We start from the raw sequence: 26,122 nt of genomic DNA, 5'->3' as shown, positions 1-26,122 counted from the left end.
TATTAGGATGGTGGTAGGAATTCAGGAAAATAGAGATGGGAAGGGAGTATCTTTCAATAGAGTCAAATGCTACAGAGAGATCAAGATAAATGAGGATGGAGCCATTTGTGATTTTTAAGAGAATAGTTTTAGTAAAATGGCATAAACAAACACAACAGTATAAGGGGGATGGGTAGATGGTTTTAAAAAAGTGAAGTCAATGGGAGTAGAATACTCTGGGCCTTAGAATGGAAAGCTGCCTTTTCTAACAAAAGTCAGAGTAGGTTTTTCCTTTCATATTCTGGAAGATTATTAAGTTTCCATTTATAAACAGCTGTTTTGTTTTACTTTGTTCTCCCAAAGAGGTGCCCTAGTCATTAATTGAAACTACAGAATAAAACAGTACTTGGCCACAGTCTGATAACCAGTGGACCAAGCTAACAAATGCTTTTCAAAAAATTATTCAGAAAAGAGTAGACATTGCAGGTTCATTGCTTCCACTAGAAATGTTAGTGAAATAAAATAGCCTTAGATTCCTTTTCTTTGTTTCCAGTCCTTTAAAGAGGGACCAAATTGCTACTATTACTACACAAGGAGTTAAAGTTTCTAAGTTGCTTAAATTACTGAAGGTGTCCCAAATACATTGGGACCGCAGTAAGATTTACCAGAGGAGGTCTTATCAAAGGCAGAGAATTTAATTCAGGTATTCACAACTTTCTCAACTTCTGAGGAGATACACAATTTTTATTAAGAGGTTTTAGCCTTTTGCTTAGCTCCAACAAGGGCCACTGAGATAATGCAGTAGCTAAAGCTGGGCCTGGCAATTCCAATGGACTTGGGAAAGAAAATGCTACCTTCATCCAAAGAGAGAGAAAACTATGGAGATAGGATATGGATCAAAGCATACATAGTATTTTCACCTTTTTGTTTATTTTTTTTTTCTCTTTTGACCTGATTTTTCTTGCACAATATGACAAATATGGAAATATGTTTCAAAGAATTGCACATATTTAACATATATCAGATTGCTTGCTGTCTTAGGGAGGAGTAAGACAAGAGAGGAAGGGGGAAAAAATTGGGAACACAAAATCTTACAAAAATGAATGTTGAAAACTATCTTTATATGTATTTGTAAAAATAAAATATTGTTGAAAATTTCAAAAAAATAAAGAATAAAGCTGGCTCTGGAATCAGAAAGACCTAGTTCAAATTCAGTCTCTTTATTTATTAGGAGATCCAGACCAAGTCATTAAAATTCTGTTTGCTTCAGTTTTCTCAATTGAAAAATGGAGGTAATAATAGAATTTATCTCCCAAGATTGTTGTAAGGATCAAATGATATAATACTTGTAAAGCCCTTAGCACACAGTACCTAGGACATAATAGAAGCTTAATAAGTACTTTTTTTGTTCCTTCCATAAGTACATCAAGTCAAGAAGAATTTTTAAAATCTTACTATATGACAGGAATTGTGTTATTTATTTATTTAGGGTTTTTTTTTTGTTTGTTTTTTTGGTAAGGAAATTGGGTTACATAACTAATAAGTGTCAAGTGTCTCAAGAGGGATTTGAACTCAGATCTTTCTGGCTTCAGGATCAGTGCTCTACCCATTGCATCATCTAGCTACCCCATTTGCATTTAGTCAGTAAAATATGTATTTATTCAGTAAAATATTTAGTAAAAAAAAAAGTATGTAAATAAAAATAGATGGCTGGTGATGTGTTACTCTAATAGCCTATTTGAATAGAGGTGAAAAAAGCACTTTATAAATCTTTAAACATTATATAAATAGGAGCTATTCTTGTTCTTTGAAATATGAAAGTTCAGAAGAATCTTGCCTCTGAAACATATTAGCAGCATGTCCCAAAGCATGCTCGGTCTTTAGGCAAATTCTAAGAATCCTGTAATGGAGAAGGTGCCTGTCTCTTACATCTCCTCCTCCTTAAATTACAGGAGTAATTGTCTCCCTCATCTCTTCCCTCATCCCCTTTCTGCTGCGAATCTAGGCTACATCTCCTTTTCCCACAGCCAGAGTTAATTTCTTCAAAGACGGGGCTCATTTCGTACTCAGGCCTTGCTCTGATGGCTTGCTGTAGCATAAATGTGACTCCTAGCTCTGAAGACCCAGGCTTTGGAAGATGCTACCAAACTACAAAGGCTTCAGGTGTATCTCCCATGAGCCGACTAATGGATTCTGAGAAGTCCATCATCAAACTGGGGATGGATTCTTCAGTCATGGAAATAAGGACAATAGCCTTCTAAGGCAGAGAAGGAGGCAATAAGCATTAATTGAGGGAATATCCATACCAATGAAATATAGAAATATAAGTGAATGTTACTAGATTTGATAGCATCTGTACAGAGAGGTAGTGGGAATGTGGTAACCAGAGAACCAGCCTTGCTGTCAGGAAAAATCGATTCAAATCTCAGCTTGGACACACACTGACTGACCATGGGCAAATAAATCCCTCACATTCTCAGTGCTTCCAGGTAACTCTCTAAGATTAAATAGTTGTTGACCTGCATTGGCAAAGGAAGTTCATACTGGAAGTTCCTCATGTCACTGAAACCAAGACCCAGGCCCAAAATAAAAAAAAGTAAAGAAATTTGTGCTGAGAAAACACATAGGAGGCCCAGGTGCATTTTTGGAGGTGGTGAAAAAGGGGGAAAGTAGGTGATGAGTAAAAGGAAGCTTTTGGAGAAATTGGATGAGATATCAAGATAATTCTACATTCAAAGGGGCCTCTGATACCAAAAAGCCAGAATACAAAAGAAAAATGGAGCAATGCCCAGATACCACCCACAGGCTGTGGGCGCAGAAAAGAATAAGAAGTCATGTCAGGGAGATTTATGAGAGAGACAGAGAGAGACACACAGAGAGAAAGACAAATACAGAAATACACACAGAGATGGAGAGAGGAACAGAGAAAAGAAAGTATTACAATTCAGAATACCAGTGGATTGCTTGGATTTATATCTAGGCTAAATCTGAAGGCAGAAAGAGACTTGCTTCTTCAGTATCAGAAAAAGATCAGACAAAAAGTAAGGGGACCTCTTAAGAATAAAGGACTTCCTCTCGTTCCCTTCTTTACCACCTCCACTGCCACTACATACATACATGGAGTAAAAGTAGAAATGACTGGAAACACAATGGGTTAATCTGAGGTTAAACCTTTAATGCATTGTTTGGGGCCCCAAAACACTGAAATGTCAGAAAAGGATGCTCCCATCAGAAAGAGTTGTTTTGTCATTGATTACTTGCTGCAACCGATGTTATTTCTTTAAGCTTGGGCCTGAGTATTTCATTCTCCCATATCCTTAAATGGCTACCATATGGAATTTATATATATTTTAAACATTTTAAAAACAGTCCCTGTCTTTCAACACCAGATGAGTAAAACTTGTTATGATCCAATTCAACCACATTCCAAAACCAAAATACATATATATTAATGAAAAAAAATGTTTTTGTTTTTTTTTTATTTTTGGGTAAACTTCATTGGATTTGTTTTTTCATTATAGCATATGATTACATACTGTACTTCCCTATAAAGTGATCCAGGAAAAAAATAGGGGAAAAGATAATTCTTCCCCCACTGGAACATACCAGTGAAAAGAGTCCCTTTCACCAGGTGCTTACCTGAACTGGATTTGGCAATGTGAAGGGCATGAGTGCTTCCATGGGCACCACCCATGGGGAGATGGTTGTTCCAAAGCTCTTCCCAAGGAATGGCCCCAGAGGAATGTATTCCCATTTCTGAATATCCCGAGCTGTAATTGGGAAAACAAGATCTCTGAAACTTCCTCCAAGGTAAGGTTAAAAAATAATAAAAGATTTATTGCTATTTGAAGGGAAACTCATAGATACTAAATAGTATCATTAACTATCATTAATTATACTAATGCCTTAAATATTTCAATTTCATTAGAACTTAGTAATAAGATAATGATAATAAATGAAAATACTCTATAATGATTTTCCTAAGTAACTCTAAATAATGATCACAATCTCAACTGATTTTTTAGAGGGATACTGGCTCTCTCACAGTTGTTTTAACAGTCAGGTATATTACCGCTCCAGTCGTTCATGAGGACCATTCCAAAAATATGCTCATGGGCTTTGTTAATGGGAATTGGCTCTCCGAGTTTATTTCCAGGACCTACAAAGAATGCCTGATATAGAAGAGGAAAATATCAGTCAAAATTGAGAAGCTGGGGTTTGGATATCACTAATTAGCTATGGCAATAAGAAAAGAACATGTTGATCAATTCTAATCCAATGTCTATATAAACTGTAGAAAAATCCACAAAATCATCAACATTCAAGTGACTAAAATCCATTGATCTAACAAATCATAAAACATTTTTAGAATCAAATTATAAACTCAAAGAGATTCTGTTTTCAGACTAAATATGTGTGTGTATATATATATATGGAAAATGTCAAGGTGCCTACCACCAGGGATAAAATATTAGTAGGATTCTTGGAAGGGTCTTTTCTCCAGAGTAATAATGGGCTCTAGGTCATGTACATAAGAAACTATCAGGAATTGTATATGTCTCTTACCATTTCCAACTCAAAGTCCAAAAGTTTGGAAACACCATGTACCGGAGGCTTGGCTGGGAAATTAAGAGACAAGCAAAAGAGTTTGCTGTTATTTATATGATCCTCTTGGAAAGAACTACCACACTTAATGGCATCCACATAGCTGTGCCACTGGCAAATCTATTTAGAGTGACAATCAGGGAACTTACTTTCATCAGGGCACAGCTGTCCCACAGGTCTTCGGATCGGTGTTCCTGACACCACAACAGAGGAGGCTCGGCCATGATATCCCACTGGCAAGTGCAGCCTGGTTCAAATGAAACGTGTGAAACGATGCTCGAGAGTAATAACCAGTATTTCACATTGGAATGTGGGGCAAGTCCCCTTTGGGGCCAATTTGGAGTGGGGTTTTGATCTGGTTTTTCTTTGTACAAAGAAAGATTTGATAGTGTTTGGGGAAGGGAAGACGACATATTGGAAAATTATTTTGGGGTTAAAAAAAAAAAAGACATATCCTGCTTCCCTTGTTTGCAGAAAAGTAAGACTACGTACACGGCACTGCACCCACCCAGCTTGATTCATTCAAAATGTTGATAATTTTTCTTTCTATATTCTACACTCTCCCACTGAGAGAAAAATAAGTTCCCATAGATTCAATGATCATCTCTATGTAGATAGTGCTTAGACCTACATCTTTAGGCATTCATCTCTGTTTATGCATGTTTGAGCTGGTGGTCCCCAGGCTTTCCATTCTCACTTTGACCTTTTAGAAGGCGCAGCTTTCTTTCAGACTCAGCAAGAGACCTTTTCTGGTTCTTCAAGCTGCTCACACCTTCCCCTTTCAGCTTACCTTGTATAGGCTATGCATTTTGAATGGACGTAAGTATTGTGCTATATATTGACTCCATCATTAGAATATGAACTTGAAAGAATTGTATTTATTTTTACTGTATATCTCCAATGCTTACTATAATATTCTGTCTTGAGAAAGTTTTTTTTAATGAATGCTTGTTAATTGTTAAATTCTATTGAATTGTTGTTTTTATTTTATTTTTTATTTTTCTTATTCTTCATTGGGATTTGGGATTAAGGTAGAAGAAGGCAAATGAAGGTGATATAAAAACAAAAAAGATATAACATTTAAAATAAAAAATAAGAAAACATAAGGATTATTCATTTTTCCTGCTTAATAGTATTTTATTTTTTCCAATTACATGTAAAAAGAATTTTCAATATTCACTTTTATGAGATATTTTAGTTCTAACATTTTTCTTCCTCCCTCTCTTCCCTCTCCTCTCCTCAAAATGAAAATCTGATATAGGTTACACGTGTACAATCACAGGAAATATATTTCTACATTAGTTATGTTGTAAAAGAAGAAAAGGATTATTCATTTTTTAAAAAAACTGACATAAGTACAATGGATTACAAGGATCCAAAAAGAACAGAATTAGAGTTAGACCAAGAGAAAATGAAGGAGTTGGACAAGAAGACCTCGAGGATCATGATCCTAAGATTAAGACAAATCATCCCAGGTTCTTCTGTAAAGCCTGATAAATCAGTTGTACATCTCTCCTTAAAGATCCTCAGGGAAGGAAATTCTACATCCTCCCCTTGGCTCAGACTTTCCAATATGCCCATTTGTTCTTCTACCCAGAAGAGACAGAGAACAGATGGTCATAATTCTCACACAATAATGTCTCATAAAATTAACACTACATTTTTTTTTTTGAGGCTGGTAATCAAACTTGTTTGTATGTGTGTGTGTGTATATATATATATATACACACACATATATATATATATGTATCTGTCTCTGTATCTATCTATCTATCTAGATACAGATATAGATATATAGGCTCTTCCTTTGTTTTTTCCTCTTCACTACTACCTGCTAGTAGTTCATTAAGTCTTAGGGAGTTAGGAGGCTGGGGGTGGGGAAGTGGAAGAGATCATCCTTGAGCCAACCTTGACAAGGGCACTCTGAAGAAGCCAATGTGGGGATCTATTTTGCTTGACTATGCCAATTTGTTATAAGAACTTTGCTTTGCTTTTGATTTTTCAACTGGAGTTGAGGTGGAGGAGATGTGGGAGAGAAAGAAAATAGAATTTTTTTAAATGAAAGAAAAAATAACTTTGAAAGAAAAAGAAAGCTGTTGGCAGTTGGGATGGGGAGGGATGTGGAAAATAGAATCACAATTATCAGCCATTTAAATTCTGAATCATTAAGGTCAATATTCAAGATCCAGCAGTAGCTACTTTTAATCCATCTTCACCTTCACTGCCCTTCCCCTCGCCCCCCCCCACCCCAAAAAAAGCAAGCAGAGATAAGATTCTTTTGCATCCCTGTGCTGTATGGCTAGAACACTGCAAAATGTCCAAATCTGGAGTACTGCTTTCTAGAGAGTTTCTATCGTACCAGGTAAGATCAGAAAAGAGTTCTGCTCTGATAGTTAAAAGATATGTGAGGGTCTAGTCCTGGCCCAGCCATGACAGATGCCTGTGACAACAGGTTTGAACAACATATTTTATTAGTATGACAACCAAAGAATTGTATTTTATTCTCTTTCCAAGGTGAACACTTACTTAATATTCAACCACAAAGGATATTTTAAAGAAACTAAAAAAGAATTTTAATTTAAAAAAAAAGTAAATTTTGCTTTAAAAAATACTAACTTTAAAAACAAAATAGCAAATAGCAAATATTTTTAAGGCATTATATCTGCCTATATATATGGCCTACCAAGTCTCTTAAACCTCTCTGAATCTTGGTTTCTGTATTAGTTGGACTAGATGACTTCTAAGTTTTCTAACTGGCAGCATAGTACTAGAAAACCTGAGTTCAAATCTTAATTCTGCTACTTGCCTCCTTAGGTGATCTTGAGCAAGTAAATACCTTTCTTGGCCTGTTTCCTCAACTATAAAAGGAAGAAACTGAACTAAATGACTTTTAAGGTTCCTTCCTGATTTTGTTCTTTTTCTTTTTGTAAGGCAATTGGGGTCAAATGACTAGCCCAGAGTCACACAGACAGGAAGTGTTAATGTACTTTCTAGCTCAAACATTCTATGATTTCTTTTTCTCTTCTTTCTCCCGTTGTCTCAGTAACTGATCCCTGATCTTCCCCATTTCTGTACTGACTGATCTGAAATATTTTCATTTAGAGTCATAGGATTTAGGGTTTAAAAAGATCTTAGGAGATCATCTACAGCAGTGGTGTCAAGCCCAAATAGAAATGGGGCACACTAAGCCATAATATAAGGATCCCCTTAGGTGACTTAGCCTTGAAAATCATATATTAACATTATCTCTGCTCTATTGTATTTTTATTTATTTTGTTATATATTTCCCAGTTGTATTTCAATCTGATTGTTCTGGACTATGACAGTCAATGCTGCTTAGGCCTCCTGTTTGACATTGTTTATCTACTGCAATCTCATTTTATAGATGAAGTATCTAAGGGCAGGAGAGGTGAAGGACCTTGTGCCTGGGAGAAGGGTCACTTGATGTCATGTGGCCTGAGTTCCCATTCCAACCTCACTGACATCAACTGTAACCTTGGGCAAGTTTTGAGCCTTCAAATTGATCACCTCTAGGATACAGATGATCATTAGTGCCCTTTCCACATACCCCACAGGGCTGTTGCAGAGACTAAAGGAGATAATGGATGGGAGAGCACTCTGATAAGGCTATAATATGATAACCCTATACATGCAAAAGATTATTTCTAGTTTGGAAATTCTAAGTATGAAAAATTGGCAAATTCTGCCCGCAGAGTTCAAGTAACTCCCCTTTCCCCAAAGTACTTTATTTTTTCATGCTGAAAAAAAAAATCATAAATCACTATGGAACTTTTAAAAATTTTCTCTCTTTTTGATTCTGTGGGAATTTTTAGCTCTCCTGAGAAAAGTACCACTAAAAACAGAAAGGTCCATTATACAATTATAAAAAAAAAAACTAAGAACTATACAAACCAGTTAGGCATCAAAGCATTTTCTTTCCCTCTGAACATGATTCCAATATTGGTAGCATGTTGACGAGAAGAATAAAAATCAGTGTAGTCTCCTAAGAATGGAGAGAAAAAAATCCCAATTAATGATAAAGCTGTTAAAGCTAAGAGACAACTGCACACCTCTCCAAGGACTGGTGGGAGAAGAAGTCATGGAAAAAGATACACAAATTTTTTATTTTTAAACAGGAGTTACTTATTCAATAATACAAACTTAGTAAGAACAAATAGTCAATACTCTCAAGGAAACAGAGACCAGACAACATCAAAATGTTTAGCTATTTTGTGAAATAAGATTCCCAGTTTTAGGCAAATGTCCTTTGTAAATTCACCAAGTTGGTAGCTCATTTCATCATTTACCTAAATATAGAATGGGGAAAAACATCCTGACTCCTGAGGCAGAGATATAATTTCAAATATGATCTCTGAAATCTATTACCTAAGTGACATTGGTCAAGTCACTTAACCTCCAAAGGTCTCAATTTCCTCATATGTAAAATGAGAGGGCCTGTCTAGATAGACTTCTGTCCAGTTCTAGAGCCAGAATCCTATGGTCAAGTTCTTCTTGGGTCAAGTTCTCAACTTTTGGCAAGGTCTGAATTTATTCAATTTCTCTGCTGCCCTCTTGTGTTTCTTCTGAAAAAAGCAGATTGGGTAAAATCATAAGAAAATGAAAATGGTGAAGGGGTTCCCCATCACTGAAAATGGTCAAGCAGAGACTTTAGGATAGCTCACCTTTCAGGTGTATCATAAAGAGGATTCCTACACTAGGTGACACTGTCACATTCTTTCTAACCTGAAAGTCTTGCTTGCTGAACTGATTAGCATGAGAAGAAAAGCCAAGAGATTATATAGTCTTCAAATTAAGAAGTAACCTAGAAGATGAGACCTTATATTTTAGTTTAATAGTTTAGGGGTCTATTAGGAATTGAGATGATGTTAAAGTTGTATATATAATCTTATAGTTTAAAGTGATATATGTGTTTGTAATATTTGCATATATGCATACACATCTCATCTCATCGTGCTCTTTTGCACACTTTAAGTATGCACACCTAGCACAGACTGTTAGGGATATGTCATAAAGTAAAAATAAACAAATATACTCAGAGACTTACAGATGGGGTAAATTACCTCTCTTTTGAAAAGGAAAAATAAATTGATATAGGAATAGAGTTAGCACATTGTTGTGAGTTTGAAAAAGATACAAGTTTTTTTCTGAAACTAAATCGTGAAGAGAAAGGGATTCCCAAAGCATAAATTGTCTTCTTTGAAAAATATCCTATTTTTACAGAATCATTAAATTATACAAATCAAAAATGAGAAAGATCTCCTGCCCCCTACATTTAAGAATATAAATAAGACCATCTTCACTTAACAGTTGAGACAATTTATGCCCTCAAATAGCTCAAGAAAAAATATTTGCCCAATGTCACCTGGCAAGCAAGTAATAGGATATCAGACAAAAAGGGGGAAAAATAAAAGTAGTTCAGATCAGTCATTACAGAAATTAGGAAAAGTCAAGGATAAAGAAACTTCCAAAAGATAGAGGAAATGGGTGCTAATTGCATGTTCCCAGGCAAGATGATTATTATACATACTCCCTCTAGTTCAGAGGGAGGAGAAACTAATTAGGAATGATTGTAATTTAGTCATCTTGGGTCAACCTTTTTTCAATTCAACTTCCTGCTTCTTTGGAAAGGCCAAATATATTAAGTGACACAAGCCTAGAGAATCCAGAGTTTGCCTCAAAGTCATGAGGTTTGGCTTCTTTGACAAAAATAAGCCAATCACCTTGATAGGGAGTCCTTGCTTTGCCAACAGTATGCTACAAAGTTAACAAAACAAAGTCAGATTTCTGTATGACATTTATAATCTGGAACATTCCCTTCAATAGCATTTGTTTGAAATGTTTGCATATTTTGCCAAAAAAAAAAGTACAGGCTGAGATGGACTCCCATCCACCCCTACAAATTTAGATTAAGTTAGAAATAAAGTGGGGTAGTGATGGATACAGGTGCAGATGACAGAGCCGGGAGTCAGGGGGATCTGAGTTCAAATTTGGCCTCAAGACACCAGCTGTGTGACCCTGGGCAAATCATTTTACCCTATTTGCCTCAATTTTCTCATCTGCAAATGAACTGGAGAAGGAAATAGGCAGCCACTCCAATATCTTTGCCAAGAAAGCCCCCAAAAAGGATCATAAAGAGTCAGACACATCCAGAATCATTAAATAACAACAAAGTTAGAAATAAGAATTCCTGTTCATGTACAGTTCAAGGCTGCAGCATAGTTCAAAAGCTGACCACATGTGTGGAAATCCACTCACTACATAAAACTGCGAGAGTCCAATTTGTTTAAGACCTTACTAAGCAGACCTATATCAAGAGCAGCCTGGTAGAGGTAAGGGTCAGAAACAAAACCTTGCAAATTATTTATAATTCCATATAAAAGTGATGGGGGATATGCAGCAAAAACTTCCTAGTGACAAAATGAGGGAGTCTGAGAGCACTACTATATGGACTGGAACAAGAGTAAACTCATTCATGGATTCTACCTGCCAATTAAAAGCAGACTCCCACCTCATGGAGTTTAATTACAAGTTCCACAAGGAAACTTGTCCTTTCCATTATTAATTATTAAAACCTCTTTCCTTGCTAACTACATGATCTCTCCAACTCTATTTCACATTTACCATTCCCAGTGTCTCATATCTCTTCATTCATCTTCTCACAAATAAACCTACTTTTTTGCCAAAGAGAATGAACATTGTGATCATTCACGTGACCAAACTCCAACATTTGGAGTCCCAACATTGGGTGCCTACATCTGATTCCTTTCTAACCCTTCTCCCCCCAAAGATTAAAGGGGATACAGTTTACCTCACATCAATCTCATCATTTAGAATTAGGAATTGCTACCTTGAACACATCAATTTAATGTAGGTCAAAGTGCTCTAAGGACAACCAGGAAAGACCTAATTCACTAATTCACTAACCAAATGTAAGTCATCGGAGAAAGATCTGAAATTAGAGAATATTAATAATCAATAAGAGAATGAGGATATAGTTTTCCTAGACTTAAGGAAAGCTTTTAATACACTAACTCATAATATTCCGGTGGAAACAAAAAAATGGAAATATAAGGATTAGCGGATAATACTATCAGATATAATTCTATAAGGGTTAGATGTTTGTTTATTCAATTAGTTACATCCAAATCTGTATGACCCCATTCAGATACTGGAGGAGTTTGCTTCTCTAGCTCATTTTACAAAGGGAAACTGAGGCAAGCAGGCTTAAGGGACTTCCCCAGGCTTACACAGCTACTAAGTGTCTGAAGCCAGATTTGGATTCAGGAAGTCTTTCTGACTCCAGGTCCAGCACTCTATTTACAATGCCACCTAGCTGCCCAAAGTGATGGGGCAAGATAGTCTGATTCTAAAACGTCAAAGGTTAAATGCCAAGTTTCCAATATGGTAGCCCTGAAATCTGGCCCTGGGCTAGTCACCAATTTTATCAAAGACTTGTATAATGTATAGTGTGCTCAGCAAAACTGCATATGACACAAAGCTGAGAAGGACAACTTAACACAATGGATGAGAGTCAGGATCCAAAAAAATCCTGTATTGTTCTGAATTGTATTGTACTGAATATAATAACATGAAATTCAAAAGGGATACATGTAAAGTCTTGCATTTGGGTACCAAAAAAAGGAAATTTCCCAGTTATAACATGGGGGAAGTATAGACAGACAACAGTCCAAAAAAAATTTTTTTAAGGGTTTTAATGACTACAAGATCAATGAATTAGCCGCAAAACCTAGTATGATCAAGAGTGACAAACATCAGAGAGCCTTAACTTTCAAGAAAAGGGAGATGAATTGAAGGTGTACTGGAGTTAGCTCTAATTCTAGCAGGAGAGCTTGATATCTACTAAGCCTCCCACTAGCAAGCCACTGATGCCCTTTGGCTTCCAGAATGCTCTGAACCCAGTGGGGGATTAAAACCTCTAATGGATGTCCCAAAGGTAGTTTTGAGACTTCTTCAATTAAAAGAGCCGTGGCAGCTACCACTATGAAGCAGGAGGGCCATCCTAGGGAAACTGAGTCCGGTTTCTTTGAGAAGTAGGCGACTGGTCTGGGGTCAGGTCTCAGAGCCTGAGTTAAGACCCCAAAGCCTGACTTCGCTTTTCATCCCCATACAGGGTGAAAGGCCTTTCTAAGTCAGGAAGGGCCTTAAGGGTTTTAAAAGCCTCGGCCTGATCAGGTCTCCATTCAAGAGGAAGATTATCAGGGCCTTGAATAGACTCATAGAGAGGCTTGGCAATAATCCCAAAATTAGGAATCCAGATTTTGCAGAAACCAGTCATGCCCAGGAACGTACATAGCTGCTCCTTTGAGGCAGGGTCTAGAAGGCCTAAAATGGTCTGTTTCCTTTCCTTGGTTAGAGAGCGAGAAGTGGGGGTGAGATTGTGGCCCAAATATTTGACAGACTAGCAGGAAATGTGGGCTTTGGGTAAGGAGACCCTGTAGCCCCTTGAAGCTAGAAAATTTAGGGTTTTCCTGGCTGCATTTGGGGACTCCTCTCTGTTATGACTAAGGTTTAAAATATCATCCAGATACTGGATGAGATTGCCGTTAAAACAGCTCCAATTCCCTTAAATCTTTAGCCAGTGCCTGTCCAAATATGTGTGGGCTATTGGAAGCCTTGGGGAAGAACTGTCCAAGTTAGTTAGTTCCCCCTGGCTTCGCCCATTCAAAAGCAAAGGGAAAATGTGAGTCTTTATGCACAGGTATACAAAAGAAAGCCTCTTCAAGGTCTAGGATAGAGAACCATTTTGTGTTCCCTGGGATCTGAGTAAGAATGGTATAAGGATTAGGCACAATGGGGTGACTAGGAATGACTGATTCATTAATTGCCCTGAGGTCCTGCACCATGTGACACTCCCCATTGAGTTTTCTAACAGAAAGAACTGGAGTGTGGCAAGGAGACTAGCAGGGAACTAGACGTGGATACTTAAGAAATTTCTCCATCAAAGGTTGCAACCCCTCCCTAGCCTCTGACTTTATTGGGTATTGACCTTTATGGGGAAATACACCAGGGTCCACAGCTTAACTAAGGCTGGGGTGGAGTAACTGGCCCTCCCAGGAATCCCTTGATCCCAGACAGAAGACTATTTTCTCCCAGATTTCGGAGGGAATATGGGAAAGTATTGAAAAAAGCACGAAAAGGTCACTCAGAGATCTGAGAAGAGAAAATCGGGTCCCCAATTTCACTATTAAATCACACCCCAATAAAGGAGCAGGATAAGAGGGAATAATAAGAAACGAGTATTTAAATAACAGGACACCAAACTGGCAAGGCAGAATAAAAGTCTCAAAATAGTTCTAAGTTCTCCTGAAATCTCCATTCTATGAGGGGTAAGTGAGACTAGAGTTCCTGAAGGGAGGAGAAGTCCCCATAGCAAAAAGAAATTCAATGGTCTTACCAGCTACATCGGGGTGTTGGACTGTTGTGGTGGAGCAAGGGGGTGCTTAACCAAGCCCCGACTCCTGCCAGAGGGCAGGACATTGCGGGTGGGGGGAGGGGGAAAGGGGGAGGGCAGTTTGTCCCCTATAGGCAGTCTATCCTCCAGTGCCCCTCCTGGTTGAAACCTCTATGGTTCCTGGAAATGTCAGCAGCCAAAAGTAGGGACTGTTCTCCATATCTTGTCTTTTTCCTCTGCTGCAGTTTGATCCCTATCATTAAAGACTCCAACAGCTGTTTCTAGCAGCTGAGGGGGAGAAATCTGAGGGCTCAAAGCTGGCTTCTGCAGTTTCCTCCATATATCTGGGGCAGATCGTTTAATATTAACGTCTCCCCAGGAAAGATCAAATTGAAGGGCATTAGCCTTAGACCCCTCAATAAACTTGGTGGAGTCTTCACAGTAATGGCCAGATTTTTCCTTAGTCCAAGAGAGATTTGACATTGAAAAAGGCACCTCTGTTCTGAGTGTCTGACCTGAGAGTCTGCTGCTTCTCCCAGGTGGTAGAGGTTAAAATCAGTATTCTGAGGAGAAGAAAAAGGGGTCCCACTGTTATGCCACAGTTCTCTTGTACTGTCCTGACTCAGTTTCCCTGCACTAGTTTCCCTTATCTCAGTTTCTTTAACTGTTTTGTCTCAATCCCCTAAACTGTAAAACTCCCACTCTGGCCCATTAAGACTGAGGACTATTTGCTCTAGGGTTGTAAATTGTTAATGCAAGCAAGATAAACGAGAGTAGACCTTTGACTCTTTTTGTCCTCAAGAATTTACACTGTCCCTCTAAAATATTCCAAGATACCTCACTGATATCTTTATTCCTGTGTATTCACACATCCTGTCTCTGGGTTTTTAGGGTTTATGGCCTCTCCCCATCCTGACAAAAGTTTTCCTGCGCTTCTTACCCCTTCCTTTGTTTAGAGAAAAGGTATTTAATAAGTTGGGGTTCTCCCATTCATTGCTGGAGGCTGGAGGCTGACTGCTGTCTACTGGACATTGGATTCTTTGAGATGACAGTCTCCCCAACCTTGGGGCCAACATGGATTCCTTGGTCCCAGTATATCTTTATCTCTATCTGACTGGATAATTTGAGACGAGAGTCCTGTCCAGTCAATTATGCTCTCCAATTAATAAAATATTAAAAAAGCTCTCTAATCTCTCTCCTGCCTCAGTTTCTCCAGCATTACATTTTGGAAGTCCCACCGAGATGACAGAAACTGAGACCTGGATTAGAGATTAGAGACCTCTCGGTCTCCACCTAGGCTTGAGGAGGCTCAGGATCTGGGTCTTTTCCTTAGGAAAAGATCTGGATACCTCCAGAGCCTCAGGGAAAAGGAAGCAGTTCTTCAGCCTCAGTCTGGCCTACAGTGACAACGAAATCGATTTGGCATTTGGGAGAGTAAGTCTGTCTAGGTACCTTTTGGGGTACCATCTGGTTCTGGTTATTCTGGTTCTGTTCTGGTCTGTTGCTAGCAACCTGGTGTCTCAGAATAAACACCGACAGGTTTAAAAGTTCTGAGATGGGTATTTTCTGGGATGTTGGAAAATATCCTCTGGGTATGTGTTATATGTTTGTTTAATGTTGTAACTGTGTGTTCTATGTTCTGTGTGATTTATCTGTCTGTTTTGTTGGTTGAAAAAGGGAATTCAAGGTGAAACAAACTTCTCTCTCTGGGAGCAGAGGTCCTGGAAACAGCCCCTAGTCTGTTTGCTGATTTAAGAGCTTAGTTAAGTTTTAAGAACAATGATTAAGGAATTTGGGAATTGGTTATTTGAAAATTTGCTTGTGATTTTAAACTTTTTTAACCTGATATATTAATTTGTAAGTAAGGAAAAGTCTGCTAGAGTAAAGAGCAATAAAATTCAAGCTTAGCCTGGCCTGGGCAACAAAAAGCTCTGGAGATAAGATGCTAATTGCTGTGAGAAGAAATGTGGCAGAAAAGAGAAAAAAAGAAAAAAAAAACTTTTAAAAACAGCTGTATTAATTTGATTCAGTTTGTTACCTTCTGAAATATATTGAGTTATTTGTTAACATAAGTTATACTTTAAATCCAGCTCTGCTGGACATATGTGGATTTTGTGGAAGTTTGGGTTATTCAATATATATTTGAGCTATAGTGTGAATCTTACAGGTTTTTGAAGGAAAAAGGAAAGAGGAATGCAGGTGATTTAGGAAGGACTGATTATAGGGCAATTAAAGGTTTGCATGGTTTTGGGTGAAAGAAAGACTTTTGGGAGTAGGTGAAGAGGCGAGGGAGGGAGCCACCCACCCCCACTGCCTTCTGTTACTTTACCAAAGGAGCATCTGAATAGGAAAGTTCTTTGAGGAGATTGTTCAAGTATGTAGCTAGGGAGAAAGAGAAAGTTGGAAATGGGTGGATTTGGGAAGAAACCTGATGTTGGGAAACTGATGGGCTAAATCTTGAAAAGGATCCCCATGTAGGAAATTGAGTGGGGAACCTGAGGGAAGTTTTTTCCTAGGGGGCTGGAGTGGGGAAGGGTGGCCATGTGGTCCCGTCCGGTCCTCTCCTCTCCTCACCCCCACCCCCACCCCAGTGTGTTCCTGCAGTTTTTTTCTTATCTGATTACGGCCAGTGCAGCAAACTTGATTTTTGAGGACATGCTTACTTTTAGGTTAATTGATTGAATATTTGTTTCTTGATACATAAAGGTTTTCTTGGTTAAGGAATATGGTCATAAATGTGATCCATACTTTGGTATGAATATTTCTAAAAGTTTAATTGCTATTTTTAAGAAACTTCTTGAATTCTTTTATGTGGAATTGGGTATTCTGTGTAAGTTTAAATTGATTGTATTGGGTCATCCTGGGGTTATTTAAAGGGCCTCTGACCATAATAGTTTTTTCTTTGTCCGTTTGGAAATGTTTCTGTTATGGACAATATGCAATTTGGGATATTTTTCTATATATTGGGTATTTTAAAAGAAAAATGATTTGTATGTATAATGTTCACTTATGTAACATCTACTTGGATTTGATAATTGTTTCAAGTTGTGAATTTACTGTGAGAAAAAAAAGGGGGGGGAAGAGATAGAACATTGGGGAAACTGGTATTTATTTTTTTCAAAATACCTGAAAGATTGGGAACCTTTCCCTTAGGCATTTCTGCCCCACTCCCTATCTCACTAGTTCAGATTGAATTTGGATGCTTTAGCTTTAGAATCCTTTATTTTGTTGGAATTGCCATGGCAGACTCAATTTTGGGGATTATTATGGTTAGAAAAGTTTTAGAAATTTGATACCTATCTTGGGACTGGCAGTCTCTCTGATCTGTTTTTCCAGTCCTGTAACATCAATTTATTAATTAGTATTTCAGAATTTCAAAGGACCTTGTGGTTTGATATCAGGCACCTAAAAAGTTTGGAGTTTGCCTGCCTTGATGGTCTAACTGTGCATAATATGCTCAGAAATGTGGTCCTTTCTAAAGCCCTGTTTATTCTTCTGGGCCGGGACAGGGGAAGCTACTCCAAGCCTTACCCTTCTCCCCTGGAGTGGGTTGCCCTTGGGCCCTGCTGCTAGTTAAGTGCACAAATGACCACAGACCTAACTGTCCATCTCAAACTGAATTCTCTGGCTGAGATAGTGCTCCAGAACTGTAGAGGACCTGACATGCTTGCAACGAGGGAGCCTTTGTACAGCTGTTAACTCTGGGGTTATCAGGGAGAGACTTGCTCTTACCATATGAGTCCTTACATTTTTCTAGTTTATTTTGGGTTGGTCAAAATTATGGTGCTAAGACCTCCTGGGTATCTAGAGGAAGATGCTAATATTCAAAGGTTTGAATATTTAGGAGAGAGAGTGTGGAATGTTATGCCACAGTTCTCTTTAACTGTCCTGACTCAGTTTCCCTGCACTTGTTTCCCTTGTCTCAGTTTCTTTAACTGTTCTGTCTCAATCCCCTCAGCTGTAAAACTTCCCCTCTGGTCCATTAAGACTGAGGACTATTTGCTCTAGGGTTGTAAATTGTTAATGCAAGCAAGATAAACAAGAAAGTAGACCTTTGACTCTTTCTGTCCTCAAGAATTTACACTATCCCTCTAAAATATTCCAAGATACCTCACTGATATCTTTATTCCTGTGTATTCACACATCCTGTCTCTGGGTTTTTTAGAATTTATGGCCTCCTCCCATCCTGACAGAAGTTTTCCCACGCTTCTTACCCCTTCCTTTGTTTAGAGAAAAGGTATTTAAGAAGTTGGGGTTCTCCCATTCATTGCTGGAGGCTGGAGGCTGACTGCTGGCTACTGGACATTGGATTCTTTGAGATGACAGTCTCCTCCAGCCCTGGGACCAACATGGATTCCTTGGTCCCAGTATATCTTTATTTCTCTCTGACTGGATAATTTGAGACAAGAGTCCTATCCAGTCAATTATACTTTCCAATTAATAAAATATTTAAAAAACTCTCTAATCTCTCTCCAGCCTCAGTTTCTCCAGCATTACACCACTCCTTGTATCAGAGGGATTGAGGAGTTGGGGTTGGGAAGTCTCAGGATTTGGTTCAGGTGAGGGGGATAGAGTTAAATAAATATTGTCAGACATAAGGTCCTATTCTGGAAGGGCTTCAGAAGCCTCCTGATAAGGACTGCATAGGAGTGCAAAAGAGGAATCCTGTGTCCCTAGAAGAGCAGAAAGGAGGGAGTTTTTTTTTCCCTCTAGCAAATTTAAGCAGCATCCTAAAGTTCTGTTTTAATTTAAGCTTTTTAGTTTCAAGATCTTTTAAGCCGAATTTGCCTCTGTTTTTTAAGAGACTCCCTAAGGAAGATTCCTTAGGGACAGAGACAGATAGATTGTCCCATTTTGCCACAAGCCTTAGATTTCCCCGATTCTATAGCTCTTCATCCTTTTCTTAGGCGTCCCTAGAGAGGGAGAGATGACAAAATGCTCCCTGATTAAGGGGACTTTTTGTCAGAAAACACAGGAATTCCCATTTCATGCATCCCTGAGAGAATTCTGCTCAAGTGTGAAGTTCCAACAACCCAAATTTTCCTGGGAATTTTTGGGTGTTCTAGTTATAGAATAGACAACCAGAAAAAAAAGGCTTTACCTCGGCCAGACTCTCATGGATCCCCTTACCGGGCCACCAAATAAAGAGGTGCGAGAATTGAGGGTAAGAGATCTCCTCTGGTGAATGTTGCAGATTCCTTGTGAAAGAATTTGCAAACCCAAAGTCTGTGGCAGGAAGGGGATTTATTTGCACTAAGAAGACAGCTTTCTTAATGGGCAAAGAAACCTATAAGGATGGTTTTGCAAAGATGGGTTTACTTCATCAGTGGGCAAAATCCTGTTAGGATTTCTGCAAAGATGGGTTGACAACCCCCCTGGTTATATAGGGCCAATGTTGGCCTGGAGCTGGAGAGCAGTTTGAGCCACTCAACAGATGACTACACCCCAGGCTGAGATTTCCAATTGAATTAAGATTATTTATTTTTGGGAAGGGTGTTGTCTGGGAAAGGTGTGCCCCTCCCAGGATTTGAGACTCAGGAACACCCTTCCCCCAAAGATTCCTTTCCAACACTTCTCCCCCCAAAGATTGAAAGGGACACAGTTTACAGCATTATCAAATATCTAAGACCACACTGTTAAATTTTCAGTATGAATATTTACATCACAGAATTCAGCAATCTACAAATCAGGGCCTTATTTATTGTCTAGATTTAAGAAAGTGCTAATAATAAAGATTAAAGAACTATATATATGTATATTCCTGCCCTTCTCCAATTGAATCCTTAAATATTTATCAGCATACCCCAGTATTTTTCACGAACACTGCTTGAATTCAGCAGAATTGCAATAGAAGTTTCAGTGAATGAAGTCATCACCAAATTAGAGGACTCCTCCTAATAGTAATAAAAATAATTATAAGTTCCTTCATAGCTATATTTTGCCTCTTTTTATATCCCCATCACTTAGCACAGTGCCTGATACATAGTAGGTACTTAATAAATACTGTCTATTAATATAGCACACTTTAAGGTTTTACAAAGTGCTTACATTCATTACTTCATTTGAACCTCACAACATTTCTAGGAGATCATAATCCCTTTGTATTCTCTTTTCTCAACAGATCTTATTTGGAATACTATTCTAGAAACTATGTTTTAGGGACACTAACAAATTGGAATGTACAAAGGAGGTCCACCAGTATGGTAAAGGAGTATGACCTAGGAATACTGGTAGAAGGAACTGGGAGTGTTTTGCCATGAGAAAACAAAGACTGGAGTAAAGGGTGACAGGGTGTAATGAAAGCTATGTTCAAGTATTTGAGCAACTATAATGTGGACCAAGAATGAGAACTGTTTTATTTGGGATCTGTAGGTAGAGCAAGGAATGATAAATGGAAGTTTCAGGAAAACGAAATTAGGCTTGGAGTTAAGAAAAACATCCTAACAATGAGAGCTGTACAAAAATGAGGTACTTGTTTCAAGAGGTGGTAGACTCCCCTACCCTAACTATGCTCTGCTTTCAGCTAATAGTTCTTTCTGTAGTCACATGAATGATGTAGCAGAGTGGATAGTGAGCTATCCTGGAGATGGGAAGACACAAGCTGGCTATGTGAACCTAGGGAAGCCACTTAACAGCTCAATGTTTGAGGTAATTCTTTTTAAGACTATAAGTTGCAGAGAAGGTGCCAACCTGCATTGGAAGAGGGAGCTTTCTTACTATAGACCTCCTGAAACCAATTAAATTATAGATATAGTCCCTATTGCTTATTTCCTATGTCTACTCAGTTCACAGTGGAGGACAGAGTCAGCATGAACTTGAGTTGCATTTTCTTACTTGAAAGCTTTGCCTTTCTTGATGATGGAGTCACCAAGAGTAGAGAATTTTGTTTCCAGTACAATTTGTAAAAGTGATGTGGTGAGAGTAGGAAATCCTTCACAAAAGACTTACTCCTATGTCTCAGAGTAGTCATGATGGTGGGTTTTCAAAACTGAGTCTAAGTTCCAGACAACCTCTCAGCTCTATCATGCATCTTCAGGATTAGCTTACTAAGCTCTGTGTTCAAAGGGAGCAAGAGTGGAGGATTTCCCCCAAGAAATCCTAAGGGTGATTAAAAAGTCCCAATCTTTTGGGCCACACAAGCACTAAAGATCTCATAGAAACCTCTCACTATGTTCTGAGACATATGGAGACAAATCCTCCAAATCCCAAAGATCTACAGGACCTAGGTAGTTCAGGGGTAGTGCTGACCACAAAGGCAGCAAAAGTTGGAGTCAGGTCCTCGTAAAATGTATCTATATAGGAACTAAAGTCAGGGGAAGAAATAAAACAAAGGAGGCCTCTCCAGTATAAAAATTATTATAGCTACAGATGTCTCCCAAGTTCCAGTCTAGAGGAAGAAAGTAACTTCACAATAACTTTAAGTAGAGACTAAAAAAGCAGTGGTGATACAAAAAAGAGGCCATAGAAACATTTTTTTTTAAATAAAAAAGAGACCAGAAGGAAGTTCAGAAACAAGTGTAGAAATGCAGGTCAGTTTTGGAAGTGAGATGAAGAATATATTACATCTGTTTTAAAAAATCAAGTAATATGAAATGGAAATAGACACTTGCAAAAGCAACTTTCTTTTTTTCTTCTGCTGCGTGGATGGAAATGATGCCCTTTTTGATATTTACATTTGGAATAAAAAATAAAATTAGTTTTATTTTTTAAAAAAAGAACCTATATGGCGGCAGCTAGGTGGTGCAGTGGATAGAGCACCACCCCTGAAGTCAGGAGGACCTGAGTTCAAATCTGATCTCAGATACTTGACACTTCCTAGCTGTGTGACTCTGAGCAAGTCACAGTTGCCTCTGCAAAAAAAAGAAAAAAAAAAAAGAATCTGTATCAACAGAACTCAAGCTCAAACAGGATGAGCATAGGCTGTCTGCAGGTCTGTCATCTTAGGTGTAACTAAATGTATACACAATGACACAATCATAGGTCTTCTGAAGTAGTGAAGTAAAAGAATGTTAAATAACAAAAACAGAGGAAAAGGATTCCTATAGTTTCTTGTTTTCATTTTCTTTAGGCACCCATACTCATAATTCCAGAAAACCATGGGTTGATGAGGATGACCTTTTGCCTGGCCAGTAATTTCTTTGCTCTACATACATGAAACAATATTTTTAGTTAAAAAAAAAAAGAAAAAGAAGTCAATACTTACCAATGGTGGCCGGCAAGTGCATTGTGGCAGAGGCCTGGGGTATGAATGCACTGAAATACAAAATCAAAAGGCTCAAGCACAGTTTTGAAACCCCTCATTAGATGGGATCTGAAAACTAAGTCCAGGTCATCCTGTTCCCATTCAGAGCATTAGGCAGAAGCAGGTACCTGCTGGATCAGGAAACAAGACTGAACTTTGGATGAAATGAAATCATGTTTAAGAGCTAAGTCCTAAAGTAACACTCCAGGAAAATGTAATCTCTTGCCTCCGTTGCTTAGTTCCTTCATCTTTGAAACAGGTCAAGAATCACTTGCCCTCTATCTAGAGGCACTGATGATGAGTAATGAATGGACTACTCCTGTCAAATGATGTGAGCAGCTAGAAGGGCACAGGATCAATTTGAGTTATAGCAGCACTCTTCTATATTACAGTTCTCTCAATGTCAATGAAATCCCAACAAGCAAAGGAAAGAAAACTTGGGCAACTTTATAAGATGAAGCTAGTTCCTCTAGGTTCTCCAATTAAAACACCATCCATTCCCTGTGCTGCCTGAACACCTCCCCCTAGTGTACACCTCACCGTTTCCGTAGAGTTGCATCATCTCGCAAAGTTGCTTTTGCAGATGAAAGTAGGTTCTGCAGGTACACTCTTGCTTCCTTCCAAGCAGCATAACCCAAGCCCATGAATCTATTAAGAGTTGGCTAAAATCAAAACAAGGAGAAAGTAATGTACATAAAAATCTAGGGGGTTTTTATACTATAATTGGGGTTTCTAATATACTTGAGAGAGCAATACTAACAACAAATATCTCTCGTACTGATTCCTAGAAACAAGGAGAAAGAAAAGAGACAAAGAGGAAGGAAGGAAGGAAAGTAGGAAGGAGGAAAGAAGGAACAAATGAACAAACAAGTGAAGGAAGGGAAGGAGGAAGAATAATCCTAAATAAAAAGGGAACTAGAGAGTAAGACTGACATGGAACTAGCGAATTGCAAGATGACCTATAAATCACATTGACTATGATAATATAAACTACATAAAACATAAAAATGCTAGAGAAATAATGAGCAGAAGAGGGATCTGAAAGAAAGTAGAGAAAAGTTTCTTGGAGAATGTTTGACTAGTCTCAAGACTGCATGAATTGATTAAGAGCAGACTGGACGTGAAGATTAATGGTGTGAACAAAGTCAAAGAGATGGGAACTGCAAATTATGGGGTGTAGGGGAAAATAGGAAGGAATCAAAGAGGAGCAAGAGTGAAAGAGAGAGGAGAAAAGGGGATAGAAGAAAAAAGAAGAAGAAAAAGAAGAAAAGAAGAAGAAAAAGAAGAAAAAGAAAAGAAGAAAGAAGAAAGGGGAAGGGTGGAAAGGATGGAGAATGGGGGGGAGAAAAGGGGGAAGGATAGAGAAAGAGAAAGACAGAGACAGAGAATTTATCAAATCCTTTTTATGTGCTAGGCTCTAAGCTAAGAGGTAGAGATACAAATAAAAGCAAGACAGTCCCTGCCTTGCCTTCAAAGAATTCATATTCTAATTGGTGAAGAAAAGATATTGGGAGTATGGATGAGACTACAGAATACTTTGGAACTGGTGGTTTGGAAATGGGATGAAATGGTGGTTCTGAGAAAGATTAGGCAAGAGTTCATCTTTTAGAGTTCATGAACAGCAGGCAGGCAGGTTGGTTTGGTTAGAGCCAAGGAGCCAAGTGAAGCAAGAAGGATGAGGATGTAAAGATGATTTAGAATCCATTGTGATGGAAATGAAAAGGTTTTATTATCCAGATGCTAGACTTGGCCTCTGCAAATGAATGGTGAAAAGGGAGATTTTCTGTCTCAGACTGATATCCAGCCATAATCACTGAATGGGTGTAGCCTCAGTTTGACTGAGATCAATTGAAAATCTTAACTTAAAAAAGTCCAAGGTCTCCCACCACATCCAGGGCCATCTTCAGTCATCCTGATCTCTATCTGGCCACTGGACCCAGATGGCTCTGAAGGGGAAAGTGAGGTGGGTGACCTTGCACAAACTCCCTCACTTAAATACAATTCACTTGCATGTCATGACATCGCCTCCTCAATGTCATGGTCCTTTTTGAGAATAAAGAACAAAACTACAACAACAATAGTCTTGGGTTTTAAAAAAAAGATCCAGTTCTCTCCTAGCACTGAAACAGGCATTATCCATATTGCTAGAACTCATTCAAGAAAGATGAACAGGAGAATTTATCAATTCTGATAATAATGTTAGAGATACCTACTTGTTCTTGTCAAAATATCTGAGACTTTTAGGGCTGAAAAACACTTTGGAGATCTTTTAATCCAATTATCTCATTTTAGAGATGAGGAGGTTGAGACACAGAAATGAAGCAATTTGTTTAGGGTCATACAGCAAGTAGTGACAAAGTTGAAACCAGAATTGGTGTCTTGTGATTCTCATTCCAATGTCCTTTTCACTATAAAAACTGCCTTTTTTCCCTCTTGGGAAAATGAGGTATTTAATTTTATTATCTGGTATCTGAACTAGGATTCTTTTATTTATCCTAAATTTACAGGGTATCCCATGGGATAGTATTTTGTATGTCATGAATATAAGAATCCAGTAATGCCTTTCACTGATTACCAATATCTACGGTCCTGGCACATAGTAGATACTTAATAAAAACTTGTTGAATGATTGATTAATCTGAATTTGTTTCTCTTGTATATAGTTTCTAAGATAAAAATAAAATTGGGGTTTTCTAGTAATTTCTTGTGTCAATTTCTGTCAGCTTGATTAGGCCCTATTAACCACATCACAATCGACGTACTCCGAAAATTCAAATTTTCACAGAAATACTATTTACAAAAATACTTCCAAAGGCTTGGCAATACAAGACATTAAAAGTGGGTTTGGGGGGAGAGACGTAATGCCAAAAGGCAGATTGACCTACCTGCTCAAAGACATCCTGATGACTGGAAAGGACAGGTCCAGTAAATAAGTGCTTAATCACACTGAGATCCAATATCTGGTCTCCAATTGCCACACCAAGTCTTTGTCTTGGCTATAAGGGGAAAATGAAGTTTAGTTTTATGGAAAGTTCTGGAGCATTATTAGAAGCCAACTCTAGTATCTAGAGAAAAAAACAAACTCTAAAGATTATTGTCATTTCAATAATAATTTGTTTCTTCTAAAATTGCTTCATTCTAAAAAAAAAAAAAAAAAACAAAAAAAAACTATGAAATGGATTTTGTTTTCTTTTCTCTAAACCAACTCATTTACCTCCAACTGTGCTATAAACTCAAAAATGTTCTGAATGACAAGATGTAAGTCACATCTCATAGATAAAATAATTCCAAATCTTTTTATTTTAATAGAATTTTCACCAAATGCACTGATGTTTTTTACAGACAATTTTTAGTATTCATTTTATAAGATTTTGAATTCCAAATTTTCCTCCTTCTCTCCATCCCTTCTCTTCTCCTCTTCTGAAAATGGTAGGCAGTTTGATATATAAGTGCTATCATGTAAAACACATTTCCATATTAGTCATAGTTGTGAAAGAAGAAACAGATCATAAGAAAAAACACAAAAAAGAATAAAGTAAATAAAAAAATATGCGTCAATATGCATTCAGGGTCCATCAGTTCTTTATTTGGAACATTTTCCTTTTTGAGTCTGTTGTACTTGTTGTGGCTCACTGTGCTGCTGAAAAAAGTTGATCAATCACCACACAATGTTGCTGATAGTGTGTACAATGTTTTCTTGGTTCTACTTGTTTCATTTTGCATCAGTTCATATAATTCCAGGTTTTTCTGAAATCTGTCCAACCCATTTTGTTTTATTACACAATAGTATTCTATTACATTCATATATCACAGCTTGTTCAACTCTTTCCCAATTGATAGGCATCCCCTCAATTTCCAATATT

At 38.0% G+C, this 26,122-nt stretch overlaps 1 protein-coding gene across 1 annotated transcript in view; it reads right to left on the bottom strand.

Annotated features, from left to right (window-relative positions):
* The window catches only part of FAH (fumarylacetoacetate hydrolase), a 61,101-nt gene that overhangs the window by 19,458 nt on the left and 15,521 nt on the right, over positions 1 to 26,122 (bottom strand). The window contains exons 2-9 of the mRNA XM_003755503.4: positions 25,145 to 25,255; positions 22,800 to 22,921; positions 22,221 to 22,270; positions 8,497 to 8,587; positions 4,734 to 4,831; positions 4,546 to 4,598; positions 4,052 to 4,151; positions 3,619 to 3,749 (exon numbers count right to left, since the gene is read on the bottom strand). Of these exons, the coding sequence (XP_003755551.1) occupies positions 3,619 to 3,749; positions 4,052 to 4,151; positions 4,546 to 4,598; positions 4,734 to 4,831; positions 8,497 to 8,587; positions 22,221 to 22,270; positions 22,800 to 22,921; positions 25,145 to 25,255 (756 nt within the window). The remainder of the gene's footprint in view (positions 1 to 3,618; positions 3,750 to 4,051; positions 4,152 to 4,545; positions 4,599 to 4,733; positions 4,832 to 8,496; positions 8,588 to 22,220; positions 22,271 to 22,799; positions 22,922 to 25,144; positions 25,256 to 26,122) is intronic.

This window comes from Sarcophilus harrisii, chromosome 2 (assembly GCF_902635505.1).
Source record: "Sarcophilus harrisii chromosome 2, mSarHar1.11, whole genome shotgun sequence".
Taxonomy (NCBI): Eukaryota; Metazoa; Chordata; class Mammalia; order Dasyuromorphia; family Dasyuridae; genus Sarcophilus; species Sarcophilus harrisii.
The sequence above is the reverse complement of the archived record's forward strand: the minus strand, read 5'-3'. Positions and strand labels throughout refer to the sequence as shown.